Source organism: Ptychodera flava, chromosome 2 (genome assembly GCF_041260155.1).
Source record: "Ptychodera flava strain L36383 chromosome 2, AS_Pfla_20210202, whole genome shotgun sequence".
NCBI lineage: Eukaryota > Metazoa > Hemichordata > Enteropneusta > Ptychoderidae > Ptychodera > Ptychodera flava.
Window position 1 is genome coordinate 45,573,936 of NC_091929.1, and position 19,208 is coordinate 45,593,143.

Sequence of the window (19,208 nt, forward strand, 5' to 3'; positions counted from 1 at the left end):
CCGTCCACTCAAATATCTTGAGAACCGCAGTACTTACTGATTTGATATTTGTTGTGTAGATGAAAAATATGATTTTGAGAAACTATTTTTTTATTTTTTGATATTGTTGAAAATAGGCAAATTAATGCCAAAAAAGGTGTTTTTGGTAAAAAATCTTCTTCTTCATAACCGCTGGTCAGACAGCTTTGTTATTTGGTATACAGGTCCCTAGGGGTAACCCAACTTAGACTTGTTCAAATTGTGATGAAATATGCAAATCTGTATTTTTAAGGAATTTTTTGTCATTTTTGGTCAAAATTTGACTTACATTGTATGTAATTCTTGTACTGTATAAACCCTATCAATTCACCCAGAAAAAAATAATTAATATGATTTTAAATAATTGAATTAATTAGGAAATCATCAAAGCCAAAATAATTTTAGTGTAGAATTATCAGAAAGTTCAACTTTTTTGACAGTTCATAGTGAAATGCTTACCATCTTGGAGGATTAAAACATGTAAAGGCAACTTTCCTGAATCCCAACTTTGACATATTCTGAACCGTCATTTATTGTGCCTGTATGTTATCTAAAAGAAATTGCTCAAAATAGTCAATAGAGATAGAGATAGAGATAGAGATAGAGATAGAAAAGTTCTAATTTCCATTTATGGTTGACTTGGTAAGGATAAAATAAAATTACTTTTTGAGGAAAAAAATAGAGTGGTCAATTAAAAGAGTGGTCAAAGTGATAGGGTTTTTATGGTAAAGCTGGGCTGTATAAAGATTCCTCATGTGCTATTTATAGCAATTATGCAATCTGTGTAAACAGTGCAATGAAAGTGTAACATGATTCCTTATAATGCTTTTGATGACTTGAACTCTTAAGTTTCAAACCTTTGTCTCTTCAGTGTGCTTTCTCTGAGTATGTACAGTCTCAACTTATTAAACAGAACTCAATGTTAATCAAAGATATCCACCTTCTTCATCAATATATGTGTCACAAAAGGTTATTCTCTACATAACACAACAGAGCTCTGTCAACTGTTGAGTTGCTTGTTCTTTCAAAACCGCTGGTCAGACAGCTTTAATATTTAGTTTACTTGTCCGTAGGATGACCTTAGTGAGATAATTTCATAGAGTCAGGAAATACTTAATTTTGTATCCATGTCTATAGTAGCTTCAGGGACTTTGGCCCTATGTTTTGCTCTATTTATTTTGTAAGTCAATTGTTACAGTTATTGTTTACATTTAAATTTTAGTCTGGACCAAAATACACTTGTTGACAATAACAATGTACTTTAGATGTACTCATGTACAGGATGTGTCTCTCAATATGCTTTTGGGGGTCACATCAAAAAAACTGCAGACTACATACAAAAGTGAAAAAAATCATGGAAAGTTAAAGCTACTGTCCTTTTAATTGAAAAAGTGAATATAAGCATTGTGCTAATAAGCAGCTTCTCGGAAGCCTTTAGCTGAATGGTCGGCTGCAACTCATTGTCCAGACTGAATTAATTCTAAACAACCAATCAGGTAGAGAGTAGCCCCAGTTCCAGACTCTCTAAGTTGCTCTTGGTAATGACAGTCTACCAATCAGATATAACCATCCAAGCCGCTGATTACCAGCCAGCATTCTTGTTCCTCTCGCATACAATATCACACACTTACACCACTTGGTGGCGCTGCTACAGTTGTATGATATGCTTTGCATCCACGTGTAAAAGTTGATCTTTCTAAATGCTTCAAATATGTATAAGATTATGATTTGTGACAGTACCAGACATTAAATAACAAACTTTGAAATACTAAAAGGACAGTTGAACATTTTTCAATCTATATCTAATTTTATGATTTCAAAGTATGCTACTTGTAACTGAGTCTTGTAGCTAGTTTTGAAAGCCATTTTCAGAAAATTGTACTGTCCTAATATTGTTGGCAACTTCTTAGTAATTGTAGCTTTAAAATATATAGCACTTTATACAACCACACAAGATATCTACTAGACCTACCGGTATCAAGCATGTGCAAAAACACCAAACGGAATGTATTATACATGAAACACAGTACTTCAAAGTGAACTTCAAAGACTAAAGGTACGCTACGTGTAGGTGGTTAAATGTATTATGTATCCTATGAGAAAACCTTATCAACTCTTGTTTGCTCATAATGGACGGATCAATATCTTATGAAAAGTTGGCAAATTGAAAATTGCATTTTGGCACACACAATATCAGCTCTCCATTAAGGTACTGGAAGGCCTTGACGTGTTCATCCCTATTCCTTGTAAACAGGTCCATGTTTCCTATTGTTAACAATAGGTTTGGGCCAAACCATGGTGGTAAAGGGGTTAAAATTCCAAACAATTCATCTCACAACAGCAAACACGAATCTGACACTGGTTGTCGACGAATGGCCTACAATGGAATATCCTCTGTAAATAACACATGCTCATTAAATCCAGTTGATGAAAACCAATGTGAGGGATTCAATAGATCGTCCAAGTTACTTGTTTCATGTGTGTTTGAGGACCACTCAATTCTTCTAACGCTTGTCTTGACCGATCTGCAGGAGAGAACACACAAAGACTCATTAATATAACCATACTTCTGACCCACTATGGTCTTTGTGCTGCAATTAACACAATTTACAAAACTGCAAGTTGCTTTTATCTTGCACAAGAATTTATCCATAATGATCTATGAGACTGTACTATCTGAAAAAGCTGTATGGAACAAGATTCCATCACTGTCGGATGTTTCCATGTAAGAAGATGACAGCATCCATGAGTGTCAGATCTGCCAGTCTAGTTTGGATCTAACATACGGAATCATACTTGCTGCTTTGTGCAAGTAATAACTAAATTTTTAGCATTAGCCATTCTCTCATTGGTTTCTATCATGAAGCATGCAGAATTATATGTTTCTGTAAGGACGGACAAGCTAGTGTTGTCATAACATTTATGTCATCTCACAGACCAGGGAAAGCTTTTTTAGCAATCGTATTGTCACCACAGAACTCAAAATATGGTAAAAAGTTTTGAAAATCTGTCGCTTACAACATTCAAATTTCTTTGAATGTCAAATTTCTGCAGACAAACAAACATTGTCGGTATAAGGGTCAAAGGTTGTAGTCAAAGGTTAATAAGAAATGACCTATGAAGATGCAGTATACCTGTTATGAGCGGACATCCATCAAATAATAGAATTGAAATTCTTGGACAACACTCCATGACAGCTTCAACGGATTCATCTGTCACACGGATGCAATGGTTCATGTGAATCTCTGTCAAGGACTGCTTGCAACAACCAGTCACCAGACTGATTACACCATCATCTGTTACCTTGGTTACAAAGAGGAGAAAAAGTTTACATGAATTCAATAAAAGAGAAAGAGCAGGAAAGCTCAAGATTCGTAAGAAAAGAAATTCTTTAATTTGAAGTATATCACAAACAACCCTTGATTTTGAAAGATAATGGTTGAAAGTTTGCTCGAGGAAAGTTTGAGCAAAAAGTTGAATCTTTGAAAATTGAGGTGGGGACTACCGGTACCTTAAACACTGATACTATAGTAATAGGTACCTTTGTCTTGCAGAAATTGACACTTTTCAACATTCTGCAATGTTTGCCAAGAGCTTCTAAAGACGCATCTGTGATTTGACGACATCCGCCGATGTTCAGCAGCATCAGCTGCCTGCAGCATTGTGATAGGGAGATAACTGCATCATCTGTGATGTTGAGACATCTTCTCAGGTATACTGTCTGCAATATTGGGCAGGACTGGGCTACAAGCTGTACTCCTTGGGCAGAAAAGGATGAAAAGTAAACATTTGCATAGGTGAGAGATTGTGCCCAAATTTCTCAGAAAGATTTCTCTTTCAAAATTTCAGGAGCAGTACCGATAAAATTTCTAGGTAACTTTGTAACTGCTAAACCCATAGTTATCGATGGGGATTGTTGACCTGTTTACAGTAAATGTGAAACACACAGGTTACAGTGTTGTAAAAGTACAACCAAAGCATTAGGTACATTCTTAATAGCGCTGATCGCAAATGATGTCAATTTTTCTCTCATTAATGTGCATAAATAAATATTTCTCCACATTTTCCGCATAAACAACGAAAACAAAACCTGCTTATGTTACAATGGCTACTAAGTCACACTAATTGATATGAATTTATGGCTCAGACTACAAGCAGCAACAACAGCCGTGCATACAACAACAAAATTTCTCCGAATTTTAGGCAGCGTTGTCCGAACTCACGCGCATGCAGCTATATTTAGAAACAAACTTGAAATCGCAATCAACGCTATTGCATACCCCCTTCAATGTAGGAAGGAGTTGTTGTAAACTAAAAAATTTTCCACTCACTACACTGTACCAGTAGGCTTCTGCAATATGTTGCACATAAGGCCAGGTAAAAACAAATTATTGTTCATCAGATTATTTTGGACAAAGCTACAGTGGCGGAGAGCGAATTTTTTTAACAAACCAGCAAAATTTCCCTCTAGTTGCACTGTAACTAATGACTTGGAGTCTAGATTTTACAAACTGTCCACAATATCAAGGCATTATAGAAACAGGCAGTGTTGACAGAACACATGTAGAGCATTTCTGAATGCTTCCTGAAGAAAATGATAATCTGTAAAATATGTGCAACAAAAGTGCTATATATGGTATGTGCCACAATTTCAAAAAAAAAATCCAAATTGGCTACAGTAGACACGTCAATTCATTCTTTCTGGCCTCATTGTTTTTGCTAAAAAAACACATGATTATGAAAAGTGACTACTATTAACGTTTTCAGAAAGTTGGTAAAACTACTTTAGATTTGAGGAAATCCTTTTTTGCATTTGGTGGGACCAAAAATCACATACCTCTTGTGGTGATAGAGGTTCTGTTTTCTTTGGCAGCATTTAGATCTAGTTTTCTCAACTGTTTGCACAGCGTTATAGCCTGGAGTCCGTCATCCGTAACGTCACACTCACTCAAGTCAAGTACTTTTACTCTATCATGGATAACCTGCAAAAAATTGCAGAATTTTACATTATCATACGTGCAGTGCGCATCACCAACAGATTTTCTGACACTCAAATATTTAAAAACAAATAAACAAATATGCTTCCAACTATTTTCATATTGATTGGTAAACATTAGCTTCTGGCTGGAAGGTTTACAGTACCCCATGTCTATGCTCATTAACCTTTTGGGTGCCAAAGTCAATTTTTGTTGACTTTTTATTACATGCCTCGATGTGAGTGCAAATCAGTGCATTGATTTGAATAGGAACATCCGGGATGTTAGCGGGCCGTTGAACGATGTACTGACTGGTTTCCATGGTTACCCTGTCCAGTGAAGCTCTTCGACATTTTCGACGTTAAAGTAGACGCTTAACGCTAGATGTAAAATATCCATGCGCCCTGCTATTTTGACTTTCGGTAAAATCTGTTTGATGCTGGTCGATAATGGTAAAATTGTTTGAAACGGCCCTGCATGTTACTAAAGGTCATATATTATTAACTGTGAAGAGGCATGTAATAAAAATATTATTGCCTGAATACGTGGGTTTATATGCCCTCGCAACAGGAGACAATTTGCCCTCCTGGCGTTGGGCAAATTGTCACCTGCTCTCGGGCACATAAACCCATGAATTCAGGCAATAATATATAGTATTAATTATCAATGCAGGCAATTTTTTTCAGAACAAGACAATTTTTTCAGATTTTCCCCAACATTTTGACCAACAACTGTAGCCTATGAAATGTTATGTCCATTTGGTCTAAAACGGTCATAATAATTACAACAAAATTAATAAAACTTGGTAAAATGTTGCACTAAAATTTTGGAGGGAAAAATTACAGCACTCAAAGGGTTAAAATTTTGCCTGTAATGACATAAACTTCATAACAAGACAGAAAAGACGATTTCAAATGGACCACTTGTGATCTTCTTACCTTAGAAATGTTGTCATCTGTGAGAAGGCCCCGTTTGCTCAGAAGATTCAGTAACCTATCCTTGACTCTAGAGGGCAGACTTTCAACTTCGGTGATGTACTGAGGCAGATGAGTCACCACAAACTGAAGAGACCTAGTGAGCAAATAAATGGATGAATTAAATAATTACTATTTTCTCAGGATTTCTCTCACATGGGGAGAATGTCTTCCTCTGTAAACATTTTTTGGGAAATTGTGAAATTGTGAAACTTATTCAAAGTATCATTATCACACTTATTAAACTATTACACCAATTTTGTTTATGTAAATTGAGCAGTTTGTGGTTGCAGGTTTTTTTGGTGTTACTAAATATAGCTACATGCACACAACATCAGACACTGCTGCTAGAAATTTGGAAAAATTTTGTCAGTGTGACATGTATGGCTGTTTCAGTGTTTGCAGCTTTGTTTCTGAGTCTATTGTCTTCCCCCCCCCCCCCCCCCCCCCCCTGTGTTTATGGTAACAAAGCAGTTTATCAGGTCTGGTATGTTCTATTTCCAAAAATATAATCCACATTTTTGGATAAATATGTTTTTCGTTACTATTGAGAAAATAATGACATCATTTGCAAATAGCCGCATATGTCCCTGGAACACATTGTTTCAATTCAAGGAAAAAATAAGAAATTACATTGTACTTTTATTGACACGTATCAACACGACATACTTATTAAAATGACTTGTAGGTCATGGACAGTAGAGGTCTTCCCCCCTCTACTGCCTATGCTTGTAGGTGATGGACAATGAAACGACAAGCATTTTAGTTTCGAATATTACACTCACGCGAGCTACAGGTACAATATACATACTGGGAAAAGTAGGTCTATGGATTAGGCAAGTCTGGCGAGCTGCAGGCTTCAGTAATTGTTGACATCAAATTTATGCTCTGCTAACCGGTGTTCTGCAGTTTTTATATGAAAGAAGGAGCAAAAATATATTGTAACTTACGATGTAAATAAAGTTGGAACGGAGCTACAGTTGACGTATGTCATAGCCGCCATCTTTCCGTCGATGTTGTTTCGTCTGACTTTGTCGGTGAGGGCGCTGTGAAATAAGAAATCGGTCCCAGCATGGTCCGAGTGTCCGAGTGCTCATCTGCTACTTTCTGATGTTGCTGCAATTTAACCCTCAGCCTATCAAAGTGAATATCAGAGTCTTTTTTAAATGACCGATCATATTTCTATTGGTCTACGATTAAATTCTGGCATCATTTAATTAATTAATATTCTTTTGATATATCTGCTTTGAATTCAACGAATGCATCATAAACCGGCCGTTAAGATTGACTGGATCAAAACTGCAAAAAAAGGTCTGCAGTTTAAAGAAGTGCCGAAATTAATTAAATACTCCTCAATTTGTTACGGCAAATTAACCCCTCCCTGCATGATATTGCACATGTATCCCACCATCAACAATTCACCGATAGATTGGCTAGCTCAGCTTTGTTAGATGCTCATTTGGCTAAGTATAACTTAAACCACTAATCTGCCGTTCATCTACCTCATGTCGTCTTTACATTTCCTTCGTTCAGGCCATTTATCGCTGTTTGCTTTTTAATCATTTCAAATGCAATCATTGTTTGGACAACTGATTCCACCGAGCATTACTCTAAAGCTATTGAATAAGCCAAAAGGCAGCCGATCGAAGTAATTGGAATAAATTATTATTAAACGTTATCATTATTATTACTCCAGGGGGAATAAAAATTTTCGATTTTTCAGAAAAATAAGATGTTGAATTTATTTTGTTTTCAAGAGCTTTTAAATGAGTCTCCACAAGTGATAGATTAGAAAAGAATTAGGAACATTTGCATCTGAATCTCTGTTCCCGAGGAACATTTTAGTTTAATATAGGTATACATGTACTGTAATGCACTCGTGGAGACTTGTGAAGTTTTTTTCGGCCTGAATACCATTAAAGTAAATGATTTGACATCAACAGTACAGTTTGAGCGTGTGGGTGAATTCAAGGATATCATTTACACCGAAATTTGAAGCTTGATCAATATTCAGGAGACAGACAATCGCGTTTGAATATGATTGCAGAGTAGTTAGTAGGAAATGGCATCAATCAATATCATACTTAAATAGGAAATCATTCCCTTCGAACGTTATTTTTTTCCATTTTTATTAATTGAAAACAAGATACACTTTCGCATACGGGAACATGCTGAACGGGCCCTACATGTTTTATAGACAGAGTATCAAAACAAACTGGTAATTACGATTTCTTGCATCTGACGTAAACGGATTTGACAAGACTGCAAATGTTGGCGAACAGTAAACCGTAAGTGAAGTTATATTTAGCTGTCAAAATCATTTATCAACATTATTTACGTAAGTGCACACTTGATTCTTATAGCCTGCTAATAGGTAGTTTCGGTTACCCAGAAAGCTCTGCGGGCTCTCTTCCGGTCGCCCCAGTAGGGGCGGCGCGGCCGGAGAGAGCCCCGCAAAGCAGTTTAGGTACAAACCGAGACTAGCTAATAGGATATAACTTTGTGCCATTGAATGGTTAAGTTCTGCAGCCACATTGGTACGTCTTTATCTTGCAACGTGTGTAATTATGCATCGAAGTCATTTTGAATTTTTATCGAAGTGAAAGACTGGTATGAAAGGTTGTCGCTAGTCCAGGTTTTTGTGCCTCGAGCGCTAATGAACCATATGCTACACTTGTGTATGTCACAAAACTCCGAAAATGAAACCATGATGACACATTGCTTCCCTGTAGTTTGTGTGATAGTGAGTGTACCAGCGTGAGTGCTTCTGAACTCTACAACGTGTGGAGGGTATCAGTCAGAAAAATACATCAATGCTTCACGGCCCCTAGATCCATATCATGCACCGTGCGTGTGCAAGCAACTTCTATCCGCCGTACAACTATCTGAGCATAAATATATAATTTGCTTCCTTTGATATAAGTTGTCCGCTATCCTCGCGTTAACAACGGCGACTATTAGAAGAGATCTTCGTTTAGAGTGTACACTATCAATTTTTAACTCGACAGACATTATTATGTGTTGACCAGATCCCAATGACGTGGTGCATGACATTTTTTCTATACCCTAACACACCTGGAACATAATTTGGGATAATTAGACGGTGTAGTAGTGTTGCTTTAATCAGTAAATGTATGCTCATCTGCTTTTCTTTTCTGCAATTAACTTGTTTTTATGGGCTATTTGTTATATTGCAACTTTCAGCTATAGGGTACCTAAGACTTTTGAGAAATTTAAACTGTTAAAAGATCCAATTCTCCATAATAAGTTCCAATCATGGTACCTATTATCTGTTTTTCAGTGGCGTGCATTAACTTAACAAGTGAAATTGCATATAGGAGAGACAACTATGGTGTTTAATTTCACCATAGCCTTAATTTAACGTCGATAGCCGGATTCTCATCACGGCGACTGAAGGACTATACGGGGTGGTCGTGCACCATTCGTAAGGCAGATAAAAAAGTGTTTTCCCTGCACGTTCATTAAAAGGGGCACTTTCTGGCCCATTGTCAACATTAAGGGGGGGAGACTTGATATCTAGGGGCAGTCACTTTTGACGTTGATTTTGCCTTCCTAGGAAGTGCTTCCCAATATCATTACGATCGTCATCCAGTTCAGTTGCGTCGTCTATGTCGCATGCAGCACCCATACTAACACCGATATCAAGATGTTTGTCAGCTTGTGATGTGCTCGGCCAATCTCTGTCTTCTGTCGATTTGTTACCCACAAGTTTCCCCGACTCAGAATTTGACGTATGTGTTCGCTTGGACCCGATTCGGTCCGAATTTGGGGGTTTAAATCCATGGAAATATGTACCGATCTCCGATCAAACAATTGTGTTGCATTGCGATATGCGTGCCTACACAATACTAAAGCTGGAATTTTTATCAAATTCCAGCATTGATACACACAGTTCGCTACACTATGCGCTTTGGTCACCCTCATATATCAGTATATGTGGACGTCTTTGCTTGCTGTGTTTTGTGCGCAATTTACTGTCAGTAACTTTTCGGGGCACGCAACGGCTCGAAATGCGCAATGTGCGCAATCGCGCAGTCGAGAGAAAACTCTGTAAAATCGACGAAAATGCATATTGGTCGCTTCTATACCTTGCTGATTTTATTTATTATTCGACTGACGCCCCAAAATATTAAAACATGGTTTATAAAGGGTACTGGCACTAATCGTTTCATATATTTAAGATGGAAAGCACCTACAGAGACAGATATTCGGACTCTCAAATTTTCCAAAATTTTTCAGGTCTACCGCTTGGGGGTGTTTTATTTTGAAACTCTTGGCGTAAAAAAAATCAACGTCTCACCTTATTTTAACCGCAATTTTGCTTTCCCCTTAAAGTTATTTTCCCCTGACTATAGGTACAGATTGATAATTCCTCTTAAAGTATTCATGGACGGAGCATGTTGCTGTGCTATTTGCTAGTCAAAAAAATGAATTATCGTTCTTTAAGGTTGGTACCGGTCTTGATTTGCTCCGTGGCAATGATAATAGACGTACAGGGTATATTTTCTGTAATATATCCGTTTCTAATTTATCTAAAATGACACCTACTTAAACTTAATGATGCTAAATTCAGTGTCGAGGTGTTTTATAAATGCGATACATGTCATGTAGAATCCATCATATATACACGCCACATGAAGATTACAGCCTAGCAAACCATCGCCATGTATCGTTCAGCCGCAATTTTCACCATACTTGTTGTAATGGGTGCCGGCATCAATGCTGTAAGTTGTAATATCATATATCTCTCAAAAGTAAACCCATTTCAAAGAAATGTTTTTGATTGTTATACCTACTACATTTTCCTGTTGATAGCAGCATATGTCACACACAACAAAAAATATATTTGGCCATTACGTAGAAAGTGTATAGGCTTAAGGCTGCAATATCTGTTTTCACAAAAGAGATAATCACACAAAAGTGAAATACGTACGATTTCTGTCGCGAGTGATTGTAAAGTTCCAGAACAGATCAACGCCAACGGTGACTAGTTTCATTGCTTCAGTGGATTTTCTTGCACAATGACCAATGTCTCGGATTTGTTGTACATGTAAACGGTTAAAGGGATACAGTCGTCGGAACTGCGCTCAAAGGTCGTATGGGACCCATACGACCAATGTAAACACTGTATCCAAGGTACGATGGTGATTGATGAAAGTTAAAACATGTCTGTCATAATCTACATCGTATAATTTAAATGTTGCAGCTATGATGATGAGGTGCATCTAGATATCGTGCACGAAATACATTGTTTGTAAACAAGAAACTCGCACAGGCGCAGTTCCGACGACCGTTAATGTTACCAAATAAGGACATCGTAAGTACTCTCTGGTGTCGCGGAATTCAATTGAATGTTTTTAAAGTATTGACAATCTACTGGCATGCTACAGTTACATTTTGCAAAACCAAACTTGCACTGCAGACGGCTTCACAAACTTGGCAAAGTTATGATTGCGTAATACCAGACCTATAACTATAAGCTCAGAAGGCACTGTCGAAAGAATATTTTGTTTATAAGATCATTATACTTCTTGAAGGACCTCATTGCAGTGGACGAAATTGACCTTGTTAACATGATACAGCCTTTACAAGGTGAAGATTACCGTAAGTAATGTTATCTTACAATGATTAATTCATTCATTTGCTGAGTGCGTTCACAAATAATGGGGGGGGGGGAGGGGGGCCTGGAGAAATCGTGATTGATTTTTTTTCAAACTCCTCCTCAACACCCCCAAAAATTTCGATTCCTTCTCTATAAGATCAAAGTTTTTCAAGACTCTCTTATGATCATATATGATATATACGTCACGTTTGGCTTCACTCAGGAAGCACTAGCGGACAAACACACAAGCCCGAAGAAAGTGAGAATCTGGAGTTTATTTATCACTTCGGTGAACAGATACAGCTTATTTGGATTACAACAACAAAAACAGCCTCAGACTTTGTGTCCATATGATTTCCAAATTATGGTTTTCTGTAAAACATGGAGCACTTTGTCGCTTTACAGGAAACTACCTCCATGATGCCACCTAGTTCAGTGAGATTTATCTGTGGAGCACGTTTTCTGTGTCAGCCGTGATTAATGACAAGAATGATACTAATAAGGGAAAACAGGCTTTAAGGTAGTATGCTCCTTGAAAATGAAAGACTTAAACTCTTGCTCAAACTTTCCTCGATGAAAGTTTTAACCATTCTCTTACCAAATCAACAACACAAATCGGGGGTCACCGTGCAAAATTTGGAAAAAGCGAAACAAATTACTCGACATTTTGCGATATTTGAAATTCAAAATGGACATCATTCCTGTGTTAACTCTGTTTGATAAAAATAAAACTTTGGATTTTCGAAAAACTAAGACAATGAATGTTTTCCTTTTGCGAAGAGCTTTAAAATGAGACCCCACAAGTGGTAGATCAGAAAAGAATTGTAGAAATTTGAGTTCGAATATCTGTCCCCGAGGCTCATTCTACTTTAAGAAACAACTTGACGCCGTGAAGTAATGTTCTGGAGAATTTATTTTCAAAGACTCTCCTAATACGTGGGATATGGACTTTAGGCCTACTGAATGTGTTGAGGAACGGTCCCGGGCTGTATCAGCCTGTTTATAATATTTTGTTGTCCTTGTCTTTGTATTGTCATATGCTGTTGCCACCGAAAACGCATTATCTCCATGAAGTCGGCCCTTGGAGTCGATGCTACCTAAACATGGCTTATGTACATCAGATGATTCACATTATCATTATTTATTATCATTTTCAGAATGTTCAAAACAGGGCGAAATATTTTGTGATACGCCAACACCGCCTTGCGAAGTAGGTTGTATGAGTATAGAAAAATGTTGGCGGCTAACGTGCACAGGGGTTTGCCCGGGCTTAGATCCTAAACCTTTCAGCGGAGCTGATCTTACCAGTGTGTGCCAATCAATAGTTGCAACGTTAAAGGTACTCAAAACAGGTAAGGCATGACGCAGCGCAGAAATTAAAATTACAGTGAGATTAAGGTGGCATAAATGACTGTTGTGTATTCATCAGAAACTTCCTAAAGCATGCATAGATCGTTTTGTGTGATTATATGTGGGGATAGAATACGCCTCGGTGATAGATACTCTCAAATAACTTATCCAATATTTTTTGGCCCACCACATGTGTGGGCTCATTTGAAGCTTATGGATTAAATAAGGATTTTACCGGCTTAGTTTTGTAAAATCGGGAACTTAATTTCTCCCATAGAAATAACACACTGTACAATTTGTTGTTTAGTACCAAAATTTGCACAGTGACCCCTGATTTATATTCTTGATTTTGAAAGAGAATGGTTGAAAGTTTACCCGAGAAAATTTGAGCGAAAGTTTAAGGCTTTTATTTTCGAGGTGCGAACTTCCTTAATGTCTGCACAAAGCTCCATCAAATCCGAAGCATGTTGACGAGTGTCGTGTAATGTATTGCTAATTCGATATGCAAATTAGGAAGTCCTCTTTATTCCAACCAACATCTACTTATATATGACCGAACATTTGACACGCAAAATGTTATGCAAGGTATATTATCAACCTGTCATGTTAATTAGCCCTCTTAATGAATGCACGCCATTAACATATATTTTAATTTGGTTAAAAGTGAATGTACTCTTCTCTAAATTGCTCAGCTTTTCTTCATCCCTTGTTATGTATGCAATCCAAATAAAAGTCGCAGATTCTACAAAAAGGTTGAAATGAGCATGCAAGTGACAAGTGCTTCATATTCAGTGCTGATGTCATGAATATCAATGCGTCACGTAGGTACAGATGTCTAACATCAGAATTATTCATTATGCAAAATCAAAATAATCAATCGACGAACTGAAACAAATTTGATGAATAGGTTGTAATTCCATGAGCCTAAGATGTATCAAACGACGTTAACTTAACATAGACATTCTGTAACAATATTTGGTACAAAGACCTGACGATGGACGCATGGACTTTTGTGGCCGTATTAAGATTAAATGACAATGACTCCTACAGAGATAAATTGACTTCGGTTTCATCCAAATGTCGACATATTAGGCCTACCGACATCACATACATAATATCGTACGTAGAAAAATGTGCAAAGTCGACTTATATGTCTGTACCGTTGCTGCATTTGGAAAAGTGAAACTAATTTTTTCAATCGCTGTGTTCATCTATCATGTTACGGCCCTTGGAAACTTCGATTCCTTTAGTGTGTTGCTTCTTGTCTTCATTCTAGGTTTAATTGATTTCAAGGACACAACATTTTACCAAAAGTTCACTGCTACTACCTACCTCTTTGTCATGGGTTTTGACGGTAAGTCGTGGTTAATACAATGTCGCTTTCTCTGACACACTTTTTCGGAATACACAACGGTAACACTTCTTGAATTTCTTTGAGTGGGTTTTTGCAACGATCAGGAGCTGACAATGGTCCGATCTCGAGAAACGAGCCAGAGGTGTTCATACACGTAAATTGATACTTACTTACTAGTAAAAAAATCAGTTTAAATAATGAAAAGTGAAATTTTGGAGAGGAATGTCAACTGTACTTGTGACAACTGCGCTGCCACTACGTTGAGAATTATTTCCCCCCTTGCCGACTATCATAACTCGCCCAGCAACTAGCGGGAAAATTTTGACTGAACCTTTACGAAAAGCAGAAAATCCCAACCATACTCTTTAGGTTACATGATTTAACCCACTATCCACAATGCTAACAATGACGAAACCCTAAATTCTGCCTATCTGCTAGACTGTTTTCCAGGTTGATAACTGAGTAGAAATATTAATTGCCCACTAGAAGCAAAACACAAAAACACATACACGCCGTTCCCCGGAAACTGTTAACGGACACCTTTTGCCATGAACCGCTTTGTTCGTTGCACTATTGTCAATGCAATAAGCAGATATGATGGCAGACCAAGCCTTTAATTCCACTCGTTAGCTTAGTAGGAGTTTGACATTATATCAACGATTCTTTGACAAGAATGGGGACGCCAGCAATAGCTATGCATGCACGAATATACACTGGCACTCTTAGTTGTTTTGTAAATCATTCCTGCAGCCCCATAAATATACACCACATAGCACTTTTATTAAAGCTCTTTGTAAATATATGCTCTACGTTTCAATAAGTAACAACTATATACCACCTACAAATTGTAAAATAATACAGAACGTGTTACCAGGGTTAATAATCAATACGTTAACAATGTGAAGAAAGTGCTTTGTATTAAATTTGATACAAGGACACAAGCAAGATAACATTGTAGAAACCATATGAATCAGTGAAATCAACTTAGTGTGCAAGGCTATTTGATTTGTACATAATTTGTCCTAAAGTAGTTTCCCTTCAAAAATGATTATATATTTGATTCTACACTTGCTATTTCTTCATTAAAATGTGATGGTCAAGAGAAAGCACTGGTCTCTTAATAACCTTTCACACAAAGTTAATTTGTAAATGCGATATTGTTAATCAGTTTGAACATACTTTCCGTTGCGGCCTTTCAGTGTGTGATGATGGTCGCATTGTCTGCGATGAAGTGGCAGGTGGATGTGTTGATTTCGATGACGCCTGTAATGATGACGGGCGACTGCGTCTGTGGTCTAGACTATGTAGTATCTGCCCTAAGAATGTTTCTGACACCAGGTGAGCTATAATCCCACAGGAAAACGGCGTCGCTGATCGTCATTCGTGTCTTTCAAGTGTTGCACCTCCTCTGGTACACGTCTTCTTAGACTACCAAGTGTTACACGTAATACAAAAATATTTGCAGAGAAAAATCGTTTAGTTATACCGGTCCTTCAGCCTAAAATAAACTGTCCGTCAACCCCCGTTATTCTCAGTCCTCAGATTCCTGACTTCGTGTGTATATATATATATATATATATATATATATATATATATATATATATATATACACACACCTTCTTTTTATGAAATTTTCATTTTCTTTTCTTTTTTTGTCCACAGTTGTCCTTCATCCCTTTCTATGAAAATGTCAACAGCGTAATTAGTCGGTTGAAAATCTATCCACACAGCTTCTGACAACCGGCAGCACTTCAAATCCTAAACCATTCCTTTCCACTCTCTTGCAGGTAATGAAATATACTACGATGGTCGACGAGACCTAGGAGAGACGCTAGGGATTTATCTATTCTTTACGACTTCATAAAATTACTCCCATAAAATTACCAGATAAAGTTTGAAGGCGTAGTAGGTTTTTTAAACGAAAATGCCAGAATCCACAGGCAATACATTAGTTCCCTAAACAAGATGAGGAATGAATAACGTGGAATTTTGAAATTCTAGCAATACGGAAAGATAATAGAAACGTGCATGTTTGAGATGACACATTATTTTAGAATTTATTATGAAGCTGTTCATTTATCTCATTGTATGCTTTTGAGCTGAGCTATTAAAACGTGGAACATATGTACCTGCCAGAATATTGATTCCCTGACTCTTTTGATGCGAGCGAGTCATTGGCTGTCAATCTGAATATGATGCAAGTACGGGTAATAACACCAGTCTTGCAAGTACAGTTATGTCGTACGTCGGGTTTGTGTTATGTACTTACAGCTAGTTGCATTAAAACAAACGAAAACGTAGGGTTGGAGAATGGTTCGATGGACCTCTGTGTGCAACAGCAGAGAAAATACATCTGGGTATTGTAGATTTAAAATTGAACTTGTTTGTTTTGAAAGACAGTTAAGTAAACAAAGAGGTGTAAACTTTACAAATACGTTACCATTGAGAGTATCTGAAGGCACTACAGTCCGCTGCCACCTTAAACCGAACGAGGCTTGGTTTTACAATCACTAATGGATGAAACATTAAGGCAACATTTAATATAATTTATTCTACAAACTGCATAATTATGCTAAAAACAGAAAACAACTGGAAGCCTAAAATCTTATCTACCTTCTGAGAGTTGATAATGTGAATCGACTGCTTGAGAAATGTGTACATTAAGGTTGATGTATGATTTAAGTTAGCTTTAGGTTTTAAACGTCCTTTAGTAATTGTATGAACATTTGTTCGCAAGGTACTCGGGGGAGGGGGACTGTAAACTCATTTAAGACAGACAGAATGGCTGTAAGTTGACCCTACAGTTGCGAGTTTCTCCTTAATTTTCAAGTAAATTTCATGTTGGATGCAACGTTCAGATATCGTGAAACGATTGAATACATTGAAATTTGCTAACTTCTGACACCCATCTAACCCTTCAAAATAACTGGTTTAACGAAAGAATCGTTTGCCTGGAATCCCTAACTTATGTATATTGTACAAGAATATGGGATGTTTAACGTAGTGTGCGTCTCAGAATCAAAACTTTGCTCAAAATTACCTCAACGAAACTTTCAACCGTTCTCTTTCAAAATCAAGAATTAAAATCTTCGGTCGCCGTGCAAATTTTGGTACTATGTAAGCAAATTAACTCGTTAACTTAACCGATATTTGAAAAGCAAAATTGCGGCCGTTTCCTCTGTTTCACAAACATGAGCTCGTAGAAACTCGTAGTCACTACATGGGATTCAAATGACCCCTCCCAAGTTAAGTGGTAGCGACAACAGTATTTTAGGAGTTCGAGAGTCCCAATATCTGTCCTCGAGACGCGTTTTACCTTAAATTAATGTGCAGAAAGCTAGGACTTATAATAAGTGTGCTATACTGTCTCATGAGTAGTACATGAGACAGTATAGCACACTTGGGTAAGTTAGGGTGTCTTTTTTTGGGGGGGGAGATATAGAACACTTGGGTAACTTAGGGGGTTTTTCAGTGCCCAACGTAGTGTTAAGTTTACGCCATTACTTTGTTATGATTTGTTATGGTAATGGATCAGTTGGTTAAAGGGGTAGGTTTTTTATAAGCTTTATCATTGAACAAATTACATAACTGTGCACAACTTTCAAAGAACAAGGAACTAAAATCACATGAACAGTCAATGTCAACAATCATTATCACGAGACACACCGGGGATTGATGACAACCCCTTTACATGGTATGATTTTCAAAGGCCTTTAACAAACATTACCCATGTATAGCTTCTAGTTTTACCAGGAAGTACGGTTAGGCTTCATTGCTGACATACAGACAGTCGTTCGGAATAGTTTAGATGTAAAATCGTTACAATATTCTTGTACTTATCCTATTTTAACATATATAAACTTCAACGAGGATATCTACTTAGATTTTGATACTGAATACAGTTTGCTTGCATTAAAAACACACAGGCAATTGCTTCCTTGTAGGCCTAAGTGTACCTTTACGATGATAAATATTACATTTCGAGTGACGCCGATATTTCATGAACGCACGTCTCTTGTAACGTAAGTGAACATCACAATGAAACGATCCCAAATTACTTTAAGAAAAAAACAATAATCGAATGTAGAAATTTATGATATCTATTCTTGACAAATCCAAATAAGCCCTGATCAACTTGACCCAAAAAACCGACAGTACGAATTTCCACCAGCCAAATATCGAAATGGCGTATAATTCAATTGTCGTAAACCAACTTCATCCCAAAAGAACATTTGACTACTGGTAAAAAATGAAAATCAGAACGGTAATATATACGCTCTCAGGTCGTTGGCATTGATTTATGCATAGTTTGAGTCATAGTGATGTTAGAATAAGGCATTGTTTATGGACATGGTAGGGATGCAGCAAGCATGGAATAATAATCTTTACGGCCCTGATACGGGTTTTGCGGACCGAGGTTGTACGGCGGAAGGGCCCGAGCGTGCGAGGGCCCGTACGCCGTACAACCGAGGTCCGCAAAACCCGTATCTGGGCCGTAAAGGTTTTATCATATACCTTATTCAACGGTTGTGATATGTTTCAGTATTTATCAATAAAATTTTGTTAAAGTTATGGGCGTAAATTTAAAAAAACATGAGCCACGCAACTTTGCGGATTAATAGTCGCGCCAGCGGCTTACTGACTACGCATGCGCTTATTCATAATATACTATGCGAGTAACCGGAAGTGTACCCTTCTTTCTCATTGGGCGCCGCCATGTTTTTTTTTTGAGTACTCGTAAATAAACAAATACGAAACAAATTATTATGATATAACATGCCTTTTATAAAATATACCTCTTTTATTAGCCAGTAAATGTTATTATACACCTTGTCGCTGATACAAAGTATCGTTGATATAGATAAACGGAGAAAACTGTCGTGCATATGAACGGGGGCATACGCAAAGAATGC

The 19,208-nt window shown here is 37.3% G+C and overlaps 2 protein-coding genes across 2 annotated transcripts; one reads left to right on the forward strand and one right to left on the reverse strand.

The window, feature by feature from the left end:
• Window positions 1-1,177: 1,177 nt before the first annotated feature.
• LOC139122133 (protein AMN1 homolog) lies at window positions 1,178-6,982 on the reverse strand. The gene is made up of 6 exons (XM_070687544.1): window positions 6,919-6,982; window positions 5,933-6,065; window positions 4,856-5,000; window positions 3,560-3,777; window positions 3,153-3,321; window positions 1,178-2,543 (listed from the first exon to the last, which is right to left on the reverse strand). Exons 1-6 carry the CDS (start codon window positions 6,969-6,971, stop codon window positions 2,467-2,469), a joined length of 795 nt encoding a protein of 264 aa, XP_070543645.1. The 5' UTR covers window positions 6,972-6,982; the 3' UTR covers window positions 1,178-2,466.
• A 3,614-nt stretch (window positions 6,983-10,596) lies between these two features.
• LOC139148756 (uncharacterized) lies at window positions 10,597-16,433 on the forward strand. Its single transcript, XM_070720219.1, has 6 exons — window positions 10,597-10,713; window positions 11,527-11,593; window positions 12,749-12,943; window positions 14,218-14,295; window positions 15,495-15,633; window positions 16,083-16,433. The coding sequence occupies exons 1-6, from the start codon at window positions 10,654-10,656 to the stop codon at window positions 16,084-16,086; spliced, it is 543 nt and encodes a 180-aa protein (XP_070576320.1). The 5' UTR covers window positions 10,597-10,653; the 3' UTR covers window positions 16,087-16,433.
• Window positions 16,434-19,208: the final 2,775 nt, after the last annotated feature.

Excerpts from the sequence above, each read along its gene's own strand:
- LOC139122133 (XM_070687544.1), bottom strand. The coding sequence starts at position 6,971 with ATGGCGGCTATGACATACGTCAACTGTAGCTCCGTTCCAACTTTATTT. Across the intron at positions 5,001-5,932 it reads CAGATGACAACATTTCTAAG|GTTATCCATGATAGAGTAAA; the intron begins GTAAGAAGATCA and ends AATTTTTTGCAG. Across the intron at positions 3,778-4,855 it reads AACCTCTATCACCACAAGAG|GAGTACAGCTTGTAGCCCAG; the intron begins GTATGTGATTTT and ends TTTCTGCCCAAG.
- LOC139148756 (XM_070720219.1), top strand. The coding sequence starts at position 10,654 with ATGTATCGTTCAGCCGCAATTTTCACCATACTTGTTGTAATGGGTGCC. Across the intron at positions 11,594-12,748 it reads TTTACAAGGTGAAGATTACC|AATGTTCAAAACAGGGCGAA; the intron begins GTAAGTAATGTT and ends TATCATTTTCAG. Across the intron at positions 12,944-14,217 it reads GTTAAAGGTACTCAAAACAG|GTTTAATTGATTTCAAGGAC; the intron begins GTAAGGCATGAC and ends TCTTCATTCTAG.